Raw genomic sequence first — 16,626 nt, forward strand, 5'->3', positions numbered from 1 at the left:
GCACGCAGAAGACACAGGCCGAGCTGCTGCGTGTCGTTTGGAAGGGTGAATTCTAAATTGAATTCTAAATCATACCACGCAACAGTCAATTTCAGGTTAATTAAATATCTAGACTTGAAGACATAAACGGACTCAGATGATGTAAGAGACTGTTTTCACAATCTTGGGGAGGGAAAGCACTTCACGAGCACACCTCTGGCTGGAGGGAGGAAGCTGTCCTCGTCTCCGTTAGAATGTCAGGTTTTGGTTGGTACAGAATCCAAGTGAGCCCCCCCAAGATAAATTACTTCTCTAAGTAGCAAAATGAACTAGGCTCTTTTATGCAGTTACTGAGTATCATTCTTTTCTTTCTTTTTTAGTACCAGGGACCTCGTATGTGGGAAGCCGGTGCTCAACCACTGAGCCATGTCGGCCTCCCTGAGTTCTTTTCATTTGTTTGCTTGTGTGTGTGTGTGTTTTGTTTTGTTTTGTTTTTAGGAGGCACCAGGGACCAAACCTGGGACCTCCCACATGAGGTGCTCAACCGTTTGGGCCACATCCGTGGTATCATTTCTTTTTAATGCAGCCACGTACAACCAACAGTTATTCTTAGCTGGATAAAAATACGGCCGGCAGACCCAGCTGCTCCTGAGGCTGGAGCCGACGCCACCCGCAGGACGTGCTCCTGGGCCCGTGTGCGCGCGCTCGTCTAGGGAGCGGGGCGTCCCCAGGACTGCAGGCCCGGCTGCAGGGTGACACCCTCGCTCTGGTGCTCGGTCTCTTCCCGCCTTCCTCCACGTCCACAGACCGATGCGTGGAGCACGAGCCTGCCCGGCCGCCCGGACCCCTGCCCGCGTCGCTGCCGTTGCTGCGCTGGAGCAGTCAGCTGTGATGCGGGTCCCACAGCTTCCTTCACGGATGGCTCCAGTCCGAGGGGTACAGACAGTCCCCGCCCGGCCGCAGGTGCCGCAGTTAGCACCCAGCTCCGGCAGGCGTGACCTTCCCGCCTCCGCCATCTCTCCTCCTCCCCGGCGGCTTTGCCTGTCTGGCTTCGTTGGTGTCTTGGATGTGGAGAGCCGTTTCTCTTCGCTCACTTCGGGAAGTTTGCGGCCCTTATTTCCTGGAATACTCTCTGTGTCCCCTCCTCTCTTCTCCTCTGGGACCCCCACAGTGTGCATACAGTTAGGCTTGGTGGGGTCCTCCAGGCCCCTCAGGCTCTGCCCGCTTCTCTTTCTTCCTTCTGCTCCCCACACTCCATGACTCCAGTGGGCTTGTCTTCGAGTTCACCGATTCTCTCTCCTGCCAGCAACTTCCACTTTGGGCCCCTCTGGGTGATTTTTAATTCCTGTTACTGAGGTCTTGGGCCCTGTGTGGCTCCTTTTCGTCGTTTCCGTCTCTCTGTTGATGCCCTCCCTGTCCACCTGTGGTTCCTGACCTCCTCCAGCTGCCCAGGTTTTCCTTTAGCTCTGAGCATATTTAGAATCATTTTGTAAAGTCTCTGTCTGGAGCGCTGCAGGTCCGAGCCTCCTCCAGGATGGGTCCTCGTACTTTAATCTCCCTCCTTTGCCTGGCCGCTGGTTCCTGTTTCTTTGTATGTTTTGTTGAAACCTGGACATTTTGATATTTTAATGTGTTACCACTGGAATTTATACTCCAAGGCATCTGTTCCTTGACCTTGTATCCAGCTACTGTTGTAACAGAGTTTTCCTTGAATGCCAGGAGTTAACAGGAGAAAAAAAAAAAAAGGAAAAGAGCAAACCCCTTTCCCAGTCTTGGCAAATCGGCCTGTGCAAGTGCTGACCTTCCGAGCTCGTCCATGCAGTGAGGCCAGAGCACAGCTCCAGGCCTGAGGGCAGGGCCTCCAGACCTTTCTGGGCATGGGTCTCGGGCATGTGCATGTGACCCAGGAATCCTCCGTTCACAGGGACACGAACGCCTGTCCCCTCTTCCCCAGGAAGCACTGGCCTCGTGGTCTGGGCGCTGCCCTGAGTGTCCCTCGGCCGCCCTTGCCCCAGGCGGGCCCCTGGCTGCGTCCCACGGCGCTCTGCAGGAGAGCTCAGCGAGCCGCCGTCTGCGCCTGGGGCACGTTCTGGGAGCGAGGCCTCAGGCCGCCTCGAGCCTGGGCCGGACACCCCTGCCCCAGCTGGAGCTCAAGGGCCACTCTGCCCCCTCCGGAGCCAGGGCCAGGGGCCTGCAGGGGGGTGCAGGCGGCTCCCAGCCGAGCTGGTGGGGGGTGGGGGAGCCCGCCCCGCGCCATGAGGCCCTCCTGCTGCTCAGCGGCCTTCCTCTTGATTCGGCACTCACCCTCTTACTGGGCTCCTTGAACTGTTTTCTGGAGCTGTGAGAAAGATGTCTCTCAGTGGCAGCTACTGAAACATCAGCTCCTGTTTCTTGGGGGCTTAGGAAGTACCCAGACCTCTTACGCTTTCTTCGGCTGTCGCTTCGTTCTCGTGGCAGCGAGTCCTGTGAGGTGGCCTTCGTATTTCCACGTGCTTGATGAAGATATGGAGGTTCAGGGAGTAAAGGGGCTCGCCCTGGCAGGTGGAAGTGGACTCGGGGTCTCCAGAGCCGAGCCGTCCGCAGGTCCTGCTGGGTCTGGTCACTGAGCGCTGTCCACGGCGTCCCCACGAGTGGCGGGTTGTGGCGCGCAGACCCGAAGCAGCTGCCGTTCCCGAGTTTGTGCCTCATCCTGTCTAAGGAGCATAAGCTGAAAGCGCCATGGCACGCGGGGCCCAGCCCTGGGGGTCTGACTGGCTCAGCCACGTTTTTGGTTTTTTTTTTTAAGATTTATTTTTATTTATTTAATTCCCCTCCCCTCCCCAGTTGTCTGTTTTCTGTGTCTTTTTGCTGCGTCTTGTTTCTTTGTCCGCTTCTGTTGTCGTCAGCGGCACGGGAAGTGTGGGCGGCGCCATTCCTGGGCAGGCTGCTCCCTTCTTCGCGCTGGGCTGCTCTCCTTACGGGGCGCACTCCTTGCGCGTGGGGCTCCCCTACGCGGGGGACACCCCTGTGTGGCAGGGCACTCCCTGCGCGCGTCAGCACTGCGCATGGGCCAGCTCCACACGGGTCAAGGAGGCCCGGGGCTTGAACTGCGGACCTCCCGTGTGGTAGACGGATGCGCTAACCGCTGGGCCAAAGTCCGTTTCCAGGCTCAGCCACGTTTTACTCAAGGCGTGGCACCCGTCGCCTTGTGGCCGTCTTCCTTCCCTTCCACGGTGCCAGTTCTCAGACGTTCCTGCCGCTGCCGCCGTCCCTCAGCCAGGCCCCGGCGGCTTGGGGCGCGGGCGCTTCCGGACCATCCAGGCAGATGCCGCCGGCCCTGCACGCCCCATGAGGGATGCGCCCTGTCCACGGCGGGCGGCCGGTGCGGGGTACGCGGCGTCCTGTGTCTCCTGCGGGCCCAGCGCGCACGGCCGCAGTCCTCCAGCCACCGCGAGGGGGAAAACGGGAGGTGCAGAGGCTGAGAGGCAGCGGTGGCCTTCCCGGACCAGCCCTGCTGCGGGCAGAGCCTCTCCCGTGGCCCCGGCCCCCTCTGCCCGTCCCCGTCTGCCGCTTGCCCTCACAGGCCCCGCTCCCGGCAGCCCTGAGGGCAGAGCAGCCGCGGCCTGCAGGGTGTGGACGTCCCAGGGGAAAGCAGCCGGACGAGGCAGCGGCCCAGGCCCCTCAGCCTCCGAGGCCGGCGGGTGCTGACCCCGTCCCCACCCAGCCGGCGCCCACCGCCTGGGCAGCAGCCCCGTAGCCCGCACGGTGGGGCTCTGTGCGCCCGTGTCTTTGGGGCCCGGCACGGCCTCCCTCCTCCTCAGGCACCCACCATGGAAAGGCCCAGCAGCAGCGTCAGCAAGAGCCCCAGGAGGAGAGGGCCAGCGCCGCGGCCACCAGCGCCGCCTGCCTTGGAGCAGAGAGGCGCTGGGGAAGGAGCGCATGCCCGACGAGAGGACGAGAGGGGGGCGAGAGGCGAGGAAGCAGCCAGCAGGCCCAGGCGTCGGCAGGGCGTCCCCGCGCCCCAAGGCCGGGCCCAGGAACCCTCAGGTTGGGAGGACGCGGGGCAGCTGCCCCTGCTGGTGTGGGAGCTGACGCTTCCCGCTTGTGCCAAAGGCGCAAAGCCCGGCGCTCCTCCCTCCCCCTTCTAGCCCTCCAGGCTCGCTGCCCGGCTGCCCCCCCCTCACGGCCCCCAGGGAGCCCCCGGCCTGCCCAGGACTCAGGTTCCAAAGTTGCCGCCCTCCCTCCGCCCACCCTGGAAGTAGCCAGGCGAGGACCGCCCAGCCCACCTCCCCTTCACACGCTCAGTCTGTTTTCAACCCAGCCAGGGTCTAAGTAGAACAGACACCCCAAAACTTAAGGACCCCAGTCCGAGTCACCTCCGGGCCAGAAGGCTCTGTGGGGTCTGCAGGTCTCTCTTCCATAAAAACAAATCTTGGAAGCTCACGTAGAAGAGCTGGAGGGCAAGGTGGGTGCAGGTGGACGCGCCCTCCTCCGTCCCCCCCAGCTGCAGCCTGCCTGCCTGACGGCCACCACAGCGGGCGGGAGGGACGCCTCGGCTGGCTTGTCCACTCTGCCTGCCAGCGATGCGCCAGTGGAGGGCGACACAGTCAGCCCTAGTTTACAGAGTCATTGTCAATGCGGTGGAAATGTTGAAAGGTGGCCCCAGAGCTCTTGGAGCGGGTCGCGACCCCCGGGCCCCTTGACTAATGGGTCACGGGAGGAGAGGCTGCCCGTTGGCAGGCACCGGCCTTGAGAAGCCGCTGTGCCTGGCTCCCACCGACTGGGGGCGCTCGCCCGCGGAACCCAGCGGCCCTGCGCCTGGACGCCATGCCGCCCGTGGACGGGGACCAACAGCCGGGGCCGGCGCGCCTGTCGCGTGGGTGCGGCCTCTTGGGAGGGACCCTCCAGCCCCCCCATCGAGCCACTCCAGCGGCTGCCCTGTGGCACGGAGACGGGCTGCTCCTGCCGAGCCCGGCGCGCATCTCAGAGAAATGAGTGAAACAAATGGTTTTTGTCGAGATAAGCCAATAAATTTTGGGATGGTTTGTTCCTCAATATGAATCAATGGCATAATTTCATTTATATTCATAGATTATTACAGTAATATGCAAATTACACAATGTATTTATATTATTAAAGGTATAATAATATATAAATATGTGTATAGATAAACAAATGCCTAACTTCATTTAATCCTCAGTGACTTTTTTTTTGAGGTGCCGCTGCTTGAACCCAGGACCTCATATGTGGGAAGCTGGCGCTCAACCGCTGAGCCATCTCGTCTCTCCTGATGTTGGTTTTCTTCTGTTTGTTTTGCCTAATGTTTTTTTCAGGAGGCACCAGGAACCGAACCCAGGACTTCCCATGTGGGGGCGGACGCTCCCCCCCAGTGACTTTGGAGAGGTGTCCCTCCCACAGAAGAGCTGACTGAGGTACAGACTGAGGGACTGGTTTGTCCCTGGCCCCCTGGGGGCGGGTGGAGCCCTGGCTCAGAGGGCCGCAGTCACGGCCGGAGCTGGATCACCCAGCGCCTTCCTTCTTGGGGGTTTTCTCAGCTTGCATCTGCAGCAGAAAGAGTCAGGCAGGGGAAGCAGATGTGGCTCAACTGATAGGGCGCCCGCCTACCACATGGGGGGTCCGCGGTTCAAACCCCGGGCCTCCTGACCCGTGTGGAGCTGGCCCATGTGCAGTGCTGATGCGCGCAAGGAGTGCCGTGCCACGCAGGGGTGTCCCCCGCGTAGGGGAGCCCCACGCACAAGGAGTGTGCCCTGTAAGGAGAGCCGCCCAGCGTGAGAGAAAGAGCAGCCTGCCCAGGAATGGCGCCACACACACGGAGAGATGACATAACAAGATGACGCAACAAAAAGAAACAGATTCCTGGTGCTGCTGATAAGGATAGAAGTGGTCACAGAAGAACACACAGCAAATGGACACAGAGAGCAGACAACTGGGGGATGGGGGAGAGAAAAAGAAATGAAAAATAAATCTTTAAAAACAAAAAAAGAGACGAGGGCAGGGGCACCTCGTAGAGAGAAGCCGGTGGGGTCACACCGCGTGCCCGAGGCAAGCTGGATTTGAGACTCAGACGGGCTCGGCCCCTGCCCAAGAAGCTCCTCGAGTCTGCCCTAGGTCACAGCTGCCCTACACCCCTGACTTCTGAGCCGTGCCCGCTAGCTGCCCCTGCTGCAAGCCCGCTATGTGTCCAGCACTGCAGCAGCCTTTCCTGTTGCTCAGAACAGCCCCTTGGCTACTTGCATTTTGCAGATGAGGAAACTGAGGCACGGAGTTTGGTGGCTTCTTCCCTGGCGCATGGCGGAGCTGCAGACCAGAGGACATGAGAGCTGCTCTCCCCGGGGTCCCCTGTGCTCTGCCATGTCGTCATCCTGGGTCGGCGCCGGAGGCAGCCCGGGCCGCCCCTGAAGCGAGCCGAGAGCTCTCGGTAGAGGAACGCCTGCTTCTGTCCCTCTCTCAGGCTGCGCCTCTCCCTGTGAATGGACCTGTTCTTTCCACGTCCATTAATCACCAGGGTCAAAGTGGGAGTTGACATGTGCCATGCGATGTGGACACTTCGCACCTTGGATGGTTTGGAAGTCATAAAGCTCAGCCCTACGCACTGAGCCGTGGGCAGGAGGGGCCTCCCCGCCGCCTCGGAGGGCGCAGCGGCGCCTTCCGCTCCCCAGGAAGCCGGGGGCAGGTGCGTGGCCACCCCGTTCTCCAGCTAAGAGAGGCGGGGCTCGGCCTGCTTGGGCGACCTGCGCGATCGGGGCAGAGCTGGCCTCCGGCCCCGGAGCTGTCCCCAGAGAGGAGAAGAGGCCTCTCCTCTGGAGAAACCCTCGTCTCTCATCTCCTGGCCACAAACAGGGTTTTACGGCACCTTTAGAAGCCGCAGCAACTTCCTGGAACCCTAGGGAGACTGTCTAGCGGCTGCAGAACACGGCACCAAAGCCGTGCACACCACAGTTTGGGACGAATCCAGCTCCGTGTGTCCTGGCTGTGTGGTGTTGGGTAAAGTGCTTACCCTCTCTGAGCCTGTTTCTTCACCTGTAACTCTTCGTTTAAGCCCCACAACAATGCTTTGAGAGGAGTGCTCTGACCATTATCCAATCTTACAAAGTTGGGGTGAGGTGGAGTCAGGGTGTGAACGTGGGGTGTCTGCTCCAGCGCTCTTGGCCGCTCCGTGACCTGCTCGGAGCCCACTTGCGTACACGGAGAGGTCGGCTGGGCCAACGTTGCTGTCACTTGGGGCGGGAGCGGGGTGGGGCTTGAAGTGATTTTTACCTGTTTCTTTTCACTTTCAGAAATTTATCTTTTTTTAAATAGGCCCTATCATTTCTATAATTAGGACTGGCATAAAAAGACGAAATGAACTTAGTTTATCTCCCCCAAGTCAACTACCCCTTTAAAAAGGTCAAAGTGGGAAGCAGACTTGGCCCAGTGGTTAGGGCGTCCGTCTATCACATGGGAGGTCCGCGGTTCAAACCCCGGGCCTCCTTGGCCCGTGTGCAGCTGGCCCATGCGCAGTGCTGATGCGCGCAAGGAGTGCCCTGCCACGCAGGGGTGTCCCCCACTTAGGGGAGCCCCATGCGCAAGGAGTGCGCCCCGTAAGGAGAGCCGCCCAGCGCGAAAGAAAGGGCAGCCTGCCCAAGAATGGCACCGCACACACAGAGAGCTGACACAGCAAGATGACGCAGCAAAAAGAGACACAGATTCTGGGTGCTGCTGATAAGAATACAAGCGGACACAGAACACACAGCGAATGAACACAGAGAGCAGACAATGGGGGGAGGGGGGAGAAATAAATAAAAAATAAATCTTAAAAAAAAAGGTCCAAGTGTCTGGAGTAGGACATTGGGTCGTCCGGCACAGCTCTGTCCACCCTCTGGTGAAGTCCCTTCTCCGTGATGGGATTTATTTGTGGTCCCCACCCGCACTGGCGGGGCACGAGCCGCAGGTGGCGCTGTCTCCTCGTGGAGGGCCGGCGCGGGCGCTGCTGGCCCGGCCTCTGCCCGCTGGCTGCACCCGGGGCTGGCCGGACCCGGCGCTCCCCGGCCCAGACCTCTCGGCGGGCGCCCCGCTTCCGGGGATCACGCCAGGCTCCTGCACGCCCGCCGGGACCGGCTCGGAGCCGCCTCCTGCTACCTGCCCTTTGCCCCTGCCCGCTTCCCGGCAGCGCCGCGTCCATTAGCACGCACAGCCCCTGCGCGCCGCGAGCCCGTGCCAGGCCCGGGTGCCGCAGCAGCGCAGCGAAACCCCGGGTCCATGGGCCGCCAGCCCCACCGCCCGGGAGCGCCCGCCTCATCCGGGGCCTGCGCAGGGGGGGCATTGCTTTGCCCGCCCCAGGGCCACGGAGACCCCAGCGCACTGCCCGGGGCTAGAGGGCCTGGGCCGGCGCGGGGCGCCGCGGCAGGAGGGACGCTCCGCGGCGGGGGCGTTCCTTCGAGGGCGCTGGCAGCCGCCCGTGTGCAGCGCTCCTCCCGCACTCACGGGGCGCGCAGGGTCGGCGCCCACTGGCCGCAGCCACTTGTCCTTTCTGCAGCCCCAGCCAGCGTCCTCCACTGGAGACAGGGCTGCGGGCGCCCGGGGAGCCGCCGACACCCGGCTGTCCCTCCAGGGGGTCGAGACGCCCCGGGTGACCCGTGGGGGCCCCCGCCCCGCTGGCCGCTGGCGCCTTGAAGGGCCACTTTGGTCTGAGGTCTCTCTTCTGGACCAAGGGCGCCCAAGGAAGCAGAGGGCGCTTTCGTAGGGGGTCGTGGCGCGAACCGGGGCTCGAAATCACTCACGGTGGGAGGCCAGGGGCCTGGGCCGGGGCTGCTGGCCCCGTGTCCCCACCGCCTCCACTCGAAGGAAGGGGAGAGAGCCGCTGCGTTTGGGCCAGGCCCCTCTGCTGCCCCTGCCCAGGGGAGGCAGGAAGCCACACTCCAGCTTTCCTCTTTGCACGGCGGCAGGAGCTGTGCAGCCCCGGGCCACGTTTCTTAACCTCTCTGAGCTCAGTTTCTGCATCTGTAAAGCGGGACGAGGGTCGGGACCTCCCCAGCGACCTGGCCCCTAAGGCTGGACTGGGTGAGGCATGTGCTGGGTCTCGCCACGGCGCCCGGCACGCGGTGCCATCCTTTCCGCGCCACGGGCTCCGTGGTCCGCATGCCTGGCCCCGGCGGCCGGCTGGGGGCAGCAGAGCCCGCTCCGGAGCTCAGCCCGCGCCCCGCGTCCTCAGGGCCCCGAGGGCTGGAGCAGAGGTCCCACCTCGGCGCTCACCGAGACCGCCGCCGCTCGAAGGTGTGGATCCCGGACCTCACTCCCAGGGGGTCCGATCCAGTACGCAGGGGGCCCCATAACCTGCGGCTCGGGCAGCGGCCCCCCCCCCCACACTCCAGCAATCGGGGACCTTCCGGGACAGTGAGAACCAGCAGGCACGAAGCCCGCGGGGCCGCGGCGCGGGGCGACGGGGGCTTCGGCGCTCCCTCTTCCGCACCTGAGGCCAGCAGGGCTCCCCGCGGCTTAGAGGGGAACGGGGGTGAGGGTGGGCAACTCGGGGGACCGTCTGTGTCAAAGCCCCCACATCAGCCCCACTGTTCAGATTCTGCCTGGAGCCACACGGATTTCTTCCGTCTCGAAAGCCCAGGGAGAGTTCAGTGGTTACCGAACGGGGCGCTCATCATTTCAAAACAGGAATTACGCCCCCCGACGCGCGCACCCCACCAAGCAGCTGGGGGAGGAGGGCTGGGACGTGCCCGCGGCAGTCTGCCTGGTACCACCGGGCAAGGGCGTCCCCTCGCACGTGCCGGATCCTCACCAGCGTCCTCTGATTAACCACTGCCCCCCCGAAGGCGGCAACGGCAGCGTGGGCAGAGGCGAGAGAACAGGGTCGGAGGGGCCCCAGCTTGCCCGGTCGGTACGTGGCGGCCTGGGGCTCCGGCTCCATCTGGCCCTGACCCGGCTCTCGGAGGCCGGCGGCCTGCTGCTTGAGCTCCCAGGCGGGCGGCCAGGCCTTTGCCCCCGCCCCCGCCCTCCAGCCCTGAACAAAAAGAGAACAGTGGGACCGGGCGCCCCCGCGGGCCGGCGCCTTGGCATCAGAGGCCCACACCCCGGGCGCCTTCCGGCCGCCGGGCGCTCTGGGCCCAGCCCGGGGCCTCAGGGGTGAGCTCCGGGCGGCGAGACCCGGCCCTGGCCGCCAGTTTCCACCTGCCCCGGGCCGGGGGGGTCCTGGAGGCCCCGCCGAGGCTGACGTGAAGGTCCCGGCGTCTCACCGCGCTCCTGCTGCCCCAGGGGGACGCAAGGGCGAGCGGGGGAGCCTGCAGCCACGGCGCGGGCCCAGCGCGGAGCACGGCGACGCTGCGGGCTGTGGTCCACAGCAGACACCCCGCTGCAGGGTCCTGGCCCGACCCCGCTGCCAGGCCTGCTAGTATCGGGGCGACTGCATAAAATCAGAGCAGCTTGGCCTTGCAGTGCCAGGACACATCCCCTAACGTGTGCGCAGAGAGTTCGGATCCTTTCTAGCGCGGCTGCCCCGGGGCTAGATTACACGGGTCCACACTCGCTGACCCCGCAGAGCCGCTGCATTTCCATTTCGAGCTCGTGCACTGCACGCGCCAAGCGCGCTCCTGTGGCGGTGCCCGCTTCGCCCCGCAGCCCCCGTGCCAGCCCGGGCCGAAGCGCACCCTGGGGTGCTCGCACACCAGCCCGCGCCGCCGGCGCGCAGCAGCCCCAGGGCGCGGGTGCGAGGCTGTTTGGCCCGCGGAGTCTCGGCCTCCCGGGTTGACCTGGAGCCGGCGCGGCCCGCGGGGAACGCGGGCTCCCCTCGCGTCCTCAGGCCCGCGCAGGCCCCGGCGCAGATGCCAGGCCGCTGCCCGGCTGCCCGGGCCGGCGCGGGCCCCTCTGCCTCCCGGGCCGTGGGCGCGCGGGGAGACCCCGCGGGGGAGCCGCCCAAGAAGCCGGGCCCCGCCGCGCCAAGAGCCACACACAAGCGGGGCGCGCGGGGCCTGCGACGCACCGGGCGAGGGGGCGCGGGGGCTGGCGACGGCCCGCAGGGGAGACGGGGAGGGCGCCTCCGGGGCCGGCCTGGGCTTCTCCCCCGCAGCCCCGCTTCCCCGGGCCGCCCACCATTTGGGGAGCAGTCGCCGACGGCAGCGGGGAGCAGGGGCGCAGCTCTCGCCCGCAGAGGCCGCGGTGTCGCAAGCGCCGCGACCCCACCGGGGAGGACGGCGTCCCCGTCCCGGTTTCCCGCGCGCTGCTGGGAGGTGGCCTGCGACCCCCGAGCCTTCCCCGCTGCCGGGGCCGCCCGAGACCCGCGGCGGGAGTCGCCGCCACTTTCCTGTCCCCTTTATCTCGGTTTTAGAGACAGCGGTTAGTATGGAACATTAATTGCCCAGTCGAGGTTTTTGATAATTTTGAGGTAACAGAGCTCCGGAGAAATTACCCCCACGTCCAAAATGTCAACTTTGAGAAGGACCAGGCCAGAGGCGCGCAGCGCAGCGCGGGCCGCGGGGGGTCTGCAGCGCACGCGGCGCGACTCCATCGTGTTTGCTTTCCTTGGTGGCCCGGGCTTGGCATCCAGAAGGGCGGGCAGCACACGCCTCGGAGTCAGTTTTTTTTTCGCGACGGGGAGGAAAATACGATTTAGGGGGGAATGTTACCCTATCACTCTGCTCCCCGCCAACAGCCTTTCTCTTGCTCAAAATTCAAATTTCACTCGCTTCTTAGTTGGGGAAAACCAACTTGGGGCACAAAAACAAAACAAAACAACAACCAAAAAAAAAAACCCACCAAAAAAACAACTTAAAATTTGATTTATAACAGCTAGTTTTGGGAACAGTAGAGTCTGAAATGCAAAATAGAACTTTTATTGATCCATTGGTCATGGGTAGCTAAAAAGTGTTTTTAAAAATTACATACCCATATATACATTTTCATATACATACACATCTATGTTTTCTATTTGATTTTCCCTGGGGAGAGGAGGGCTACCGTTTTTCTTTAAACATTTGATGATTTCTTTAAAAGGAGAAATGACATTTAGAGGGGAGCAGAGAGCTCTTAAAAAAAAATACCCAGCCAAGGAAAATAAGTTATTCTTGTCCAGATTTCACTTCAAGGTGCAATGACGAGTGAAAAGGGAAGAATTAGCCAAAAAAAAATTTTTTTAAGAAAATATTATTTGTAGTCACCTTGATTTTTAATTTTTAAAAATCTTGCGATCTGAAGCCCTTTTCCCCACTAGCATTTTGGGATTTGGAAAATATTCTGCAACCCCAACCCCGATAAAATGCTCATGCGGTTTTATTTCTAGTTGATACAATTTCAAAGACTAAGTACAAATGTTATACATTTTTATTTTTGTTCTTTTTTTTAGGAAAAAATACACAAAAGGCCAAACATCTTCAAATTATTTTATACAGTGCAGAAGGAAATTTAAAATACGTGTCACAAACGCTGCACCCCCGCAGCCAAAATACTAAAAAAAAAAAAAGAAGGTAGTCCTTCATTATATATATATTTATATAAAACATATGGAAATTTGTTTTTACACAGATTGGACTTTGTTTCAAATTTACAATGGATATCTAAAAAAAAAACTCTACATGGCAAATATTGCCAACGAAGTTACCCCATTAATACTGATAAACGGAGGAGCCTGTGTGGTGTTTTGGTTACTAGGGAAAGAAAGTAGAATAAATAACAGGATGGGCCTTGCTAGAGTTTCTCAAAGTGCCTTAGCCTTTTCCGCGTCCCCGCAATCCTGACACCCCCGGCTACCGTTCGCCTCCTCCTCGCGCGGCCAAGTTTACAGTAGAGGTCAGGAGACAGCGGGTCTCGTGAGGGAGGAAAGAAAACTACCCACGGAAAAAATCCAAATAAAATTGAAAATAAAACCAGACAGGCTGGGAAGAAGGGAGGGAGGCGGAGGGGCGACAGAGGCACGGACAGCCGCTGCTCCTTGGCTCCTTCTGTTTTCTTTTTTTTTTTAAGACGAGCAGTGGCTTCAGAAATGCAAGTTGTTGGCAAAAAGATCCACCTGTGGTTGATCAGAGGCGACATCGAGGTGGGGGGGGGGCGGGGAGAAGGCCGTCTCTTGCCCCCCGCGAAAAAAAAAAGGCGAGACTTGCGCATTCCAAAAAATTAAAAATAAGAAGATAAATACTCAACCAAAAAATAAAAGTATTTGGTAACGATTGGTCTCACATGTCTGCGCTTCTTCTAAAACCCCTCCTTCATTTCTGCCAATGGAGGGGCAGGGGGGCCCGCAGCAGAATTCTAGTTTAAGTGGCGAGGACCCCCCCCCCACAGCACCTTCTCAGCCGGCTTCAATCGGATGGAGACAGCTCGGCATGGCCGGCGGCTGCGGTCAGATCAAGGCCACCACCAGCGCTGGCTTCTCTTCATTTTGGGGGGCGTGGGGGAGGGGCGCTGACCCCAGCGCCGGGCCCTCGCGCCGAGGATTCCTTCCCAAATAATCCGCGTGGGTTCCGGTCGAACCCTGCACTTCTGCCGACGGTTATACCTCGAGAATAGAGCAGGTCCCTGCGACGTGGGCCGAGGTCCCTGGGCCCGGCGGCCCCGCGGGCTCACATCACGCACGGCTTGATGTCTTGGTAGGTGACCTGCTGGTGGTAGTAGGAGCCGCCGCCGGCCGAGTGCATGGACGAGGACGCCATGGCGTTGAAGGAGAAGACGAACTCCTTGCGGTCACACATGCTGGGCGACTGCGAGTGATACCGCGGGATGCCTGCGAGGAGGCGACAGGGGACGGGGCAGTTAGCGCCGGGGGCGCAGGGCTCCGGGCGCGCCGCGCCGAGTCAACCAGGCCAGGAGGCGCTCGGGGCAGGCCTGCCCGGCTCGGGCGCACGGGGCCGCCGCGGCTGCGCTCCCGGCTCCGGGCCGCCGCGGCTCCCCGCCACTCCGCCACCAGCGGCCCCGGCCCGCCTGCTCCAGGGGCAGCCCCCGGGCCCTGCGGTCTCTCCCACCTGGGACGCAGGCGCTTCCCCAAGCCAAGGGCAAGGGGCGAGGGAGGCCACGCTGGCTCCACGGCTGGCACCCTCCGCTCCAGGGCCGCCCGGGGCCTGCGCCCGCGCCCGGCAGCCGCCTTGGAGCCCCAGAGGCGGGGGAGGCCGGGCCCGGAGCGGGAAGTGCGCGCAACCCGCGGCGGTGGGGGACGCCTTCGGCACAGTAAAGGCCCCTTGGGGGACAGGGTCCCCTGGTCCGAAGGCACCAAGCCGGGCCACCCCTCCGAGGCGGGCCTGCGGCCTCCAGGCCTGGCTCCTGCCTGGCTCCGGCGCTGCCAGCTGACCCCTGACGGGCCTCTGCTAATCTCACTCTAGACCGCTCCCAGAACTAGGCCAAGGGGGTCGCCGCTCCCGTGGGGAGGGGGGTGGGTGTTTCCCCCCTGCACTTTCACTCCTAGATGGCTGAGAGGGGCTGAGGGGAGTCTGGGGGCAACACCAGGACTCAGAGAAACAAAGAACTGGGGTCCTGCCCGCTGGCCGTGCTCGGGGCCTGGCACTGGCACCGGCACCACCCTGCCTCTGTCCCCACAAAACGCCCCCAGGCCCAGGGGTCCCCAGCCAGGCTCAGGTCCCTGACGGTTGGGGCGCAGAGCCTGGCAGCAGGCGGCTTCGGGCCTAGCTCCTCTTCTCTGCGCAGGGCCGGCTCGGCAGGGGCAGCTGGCCCGGAGCTTCCGAGGGCCCGCCGTGGCTAGCGGAGGGGAGCGCGGCCAGCTGGCCGGCGCCGGGACCCCTGACCCACATCCAGGCCCCTCCTGGGTCGTGAGGGCGCCTAAGGCACCCACAGGGACTTAGAATGGTGGGGCTAGGACCCTCCTGGTGAGAACGGGGCCTACCGGGCCAGGCCGGCCGGCAGCAGGGATTTGGGAGTCGGGGCAGGGAAAGTGAAACAGGGCTCTGGCCCCGGGTGGGAGCCCACCGGCGGCACCGAGGCCTCGGACGCGGTGAGGTGGGGAGAAGGTCGGCACCGCTGCCCGGGGGTGGGCGCTGCACAGAAGAGCCCGTCTCAGGCCGAGTCGGGGGCCGGGGTTGGGGACGGATCCCACAGGCCCAGGGGCCGGTGTCCCACCCCCGGGGAGGGGGGTGGTGGCAGAGGGTGACCGCCGCCTCCCCCACTCACCTTGCAGCTCGGCCGGGCCGTTGTGGCTGTTCTGGTGCAGGTACGGCTGCTCCAGGGAGTGCGTGGAGAGGCTGCCGGACAGGGGGTTGGCGGCGGGGTTGCAGGGGGACAGGGGCTGCTGCTTGATGTAGGAGGCGCCGCTGCCCAGCGCCGCCGAGGCCGCGGGCGGCCAGGCCGCCGCCGAGCCCGAGTAGACGGCGTGCGGCTCCATCACCCCGCCCGCCGCGGCGGCCGGCAGCAGCGGGGAGGCGGGCACCGAGCCGTCGTGGTGCGGGTACTCAGCGGCCGCCGCGCCGCCGCAGCCGCCCATGTACGAGTGGCCGCCGTTGGCGGGCAGGTGGGGCACCGAGTGGCCGGGCAGGGCCATGCCGTCCACGTTGGCCGGCAGGTGGCCGTTCATGACGCCCAGGCCGCCCTCGAGCGCCAGGCTGTTGGGCGCGCACGGGAGGCCGCCGGCCGAGCCCTGGAAGCCGTAGGCGTCGGGGAGGTGGTTGAAGCCGAGCCCGTTCATCATGCTGTACATGGGCTTCAGCGCCTGGCACTTCCTTCGGAAGCCGCGGGGTCGCCGCCGGAACGAGCCCTCCTCGAACATGAACTCGCTGGCCGGGTCGATGGTCCAGTAGTGGCCCTTGCCGGGCCGCCCGAGGCCCTTGGGCAGCTTGATGAAGCACTCGTTGAGCGAGAGGTTGTGGCGCACCGAGTTCTTCCAGCCCTGGTAGGCGCCGCGAAAGAAGGGGAAGCGCGCCTGCAGGAACTGGTAGATCTCGCTGAGCGTCAGGCGCTTGCTGGGCGAGCTCTGGATGGCCATGACGATGAGCGCGATGTACGAGTAGGGCGGCTTCTCGGGGCGCCGGATGCCCGCGTTGCTCTTCTTGGCCTTGGCGGGCCCGGCCGCCGCGGGGTCCATGGCCGCGCCGCCGCCCCCGCCGCCGCCAACGCCGCCGCCGTGCGGTGGCTGCTGCTTGTCGGGCGCCGAAGACATCGGGTGGCTGCTGCCGCCGCCGCCGCTGCCGCCGCTGCTCTGCGCCGCCGACCGGCCGGGAGGAGGAGGAGGAAGAGGAGGAGGAGGAGGGCGAGGGGGAGGGGGCTGCGCGCGCGGGGCCGGCTGCGCCTCTGCCGTCATCGGCGGCCACGGCTCCCGAGCGCGCCGCGGCGCCCTCCCCCGCGCGCCCGCCCCGAGGAGCCGCTGGGTCCGCCGGCGGTTGGCGCGGGGCCCCCCCGCTCTCCAACGCCCGCCCCCCCGCCCCCTCCTCCCTCCTCCCCCCGCCCACCGGGGAAGGGGCCGAACGGAGGCCGAGGCCGGCCTCTTCCCAGCGCGGGCGGAGGCCGCGAGGAAACACCCCCCCCCCGCCCCGCCTCCTCGGGGGGAGCGGAGCCCCAGGGGCCCCCGCCGTGCGCCCCGCCGAGAGCAGCGCCCGCTCCCCGCCGCCCGCCGCGCCGGCCCCACGGCCCGGCCCCGGGCCGCCCTCGCTCGGGCTCCGCTCGGCGGCGTCCCGCGGCCGGGAGAAAGCCCACCCTCCCGCAGTCCCCTCCCCTCGCGGCCCCCCCACCTAG

At 63.8% G+C, this 16,626-nt stretch overlaps 1 protein-coding gene across 1 annotated transcript; it reads right to left on the minus strand.

Moving 5' to 3' along the window:
• Window positions 1–12,264: 12,264 nt before the first annotated feature.
• On the minus strand, window positions 12,265–16,251 carry FOXF1 (forkhead box F1). The gene is made up of 2 exons (XM_058279611.2): window positions 15,073–16,251; window positions 12,265–13,678 (listed from the first exon to the last, which is right to left on the minus strand). The coding sequence occupies exons 1-2, from the start codon at window positions 16,193–16,195 to the stop codon at window positions 13,518–13,520; spliced, it is 1,284 nt and encodes a 427-aa protein (XP_058135594.1). The 5' UTR covers window positions 16,196–16,251; the 3' UTR covers window positions 12,265–13,517.
• Between the last annotated feature and the right edge of the window lie 375 nt (window positions 16,252–16,626).

Source organism: Dasypus novemcinctus, chromosome 18, assembly GCF_030445035.2.
Source record: "Dasypus novemcinctus isolate mDasNov1 chromosome 18, mDasNov1.1.hap2, whole genome shotgun sequence".
NCBI lineage: Eukaryota > Metazoa > Chordata > Mammalia > Cingulata > Dasypodidae > Dasypus > Dasypus novemcinctus.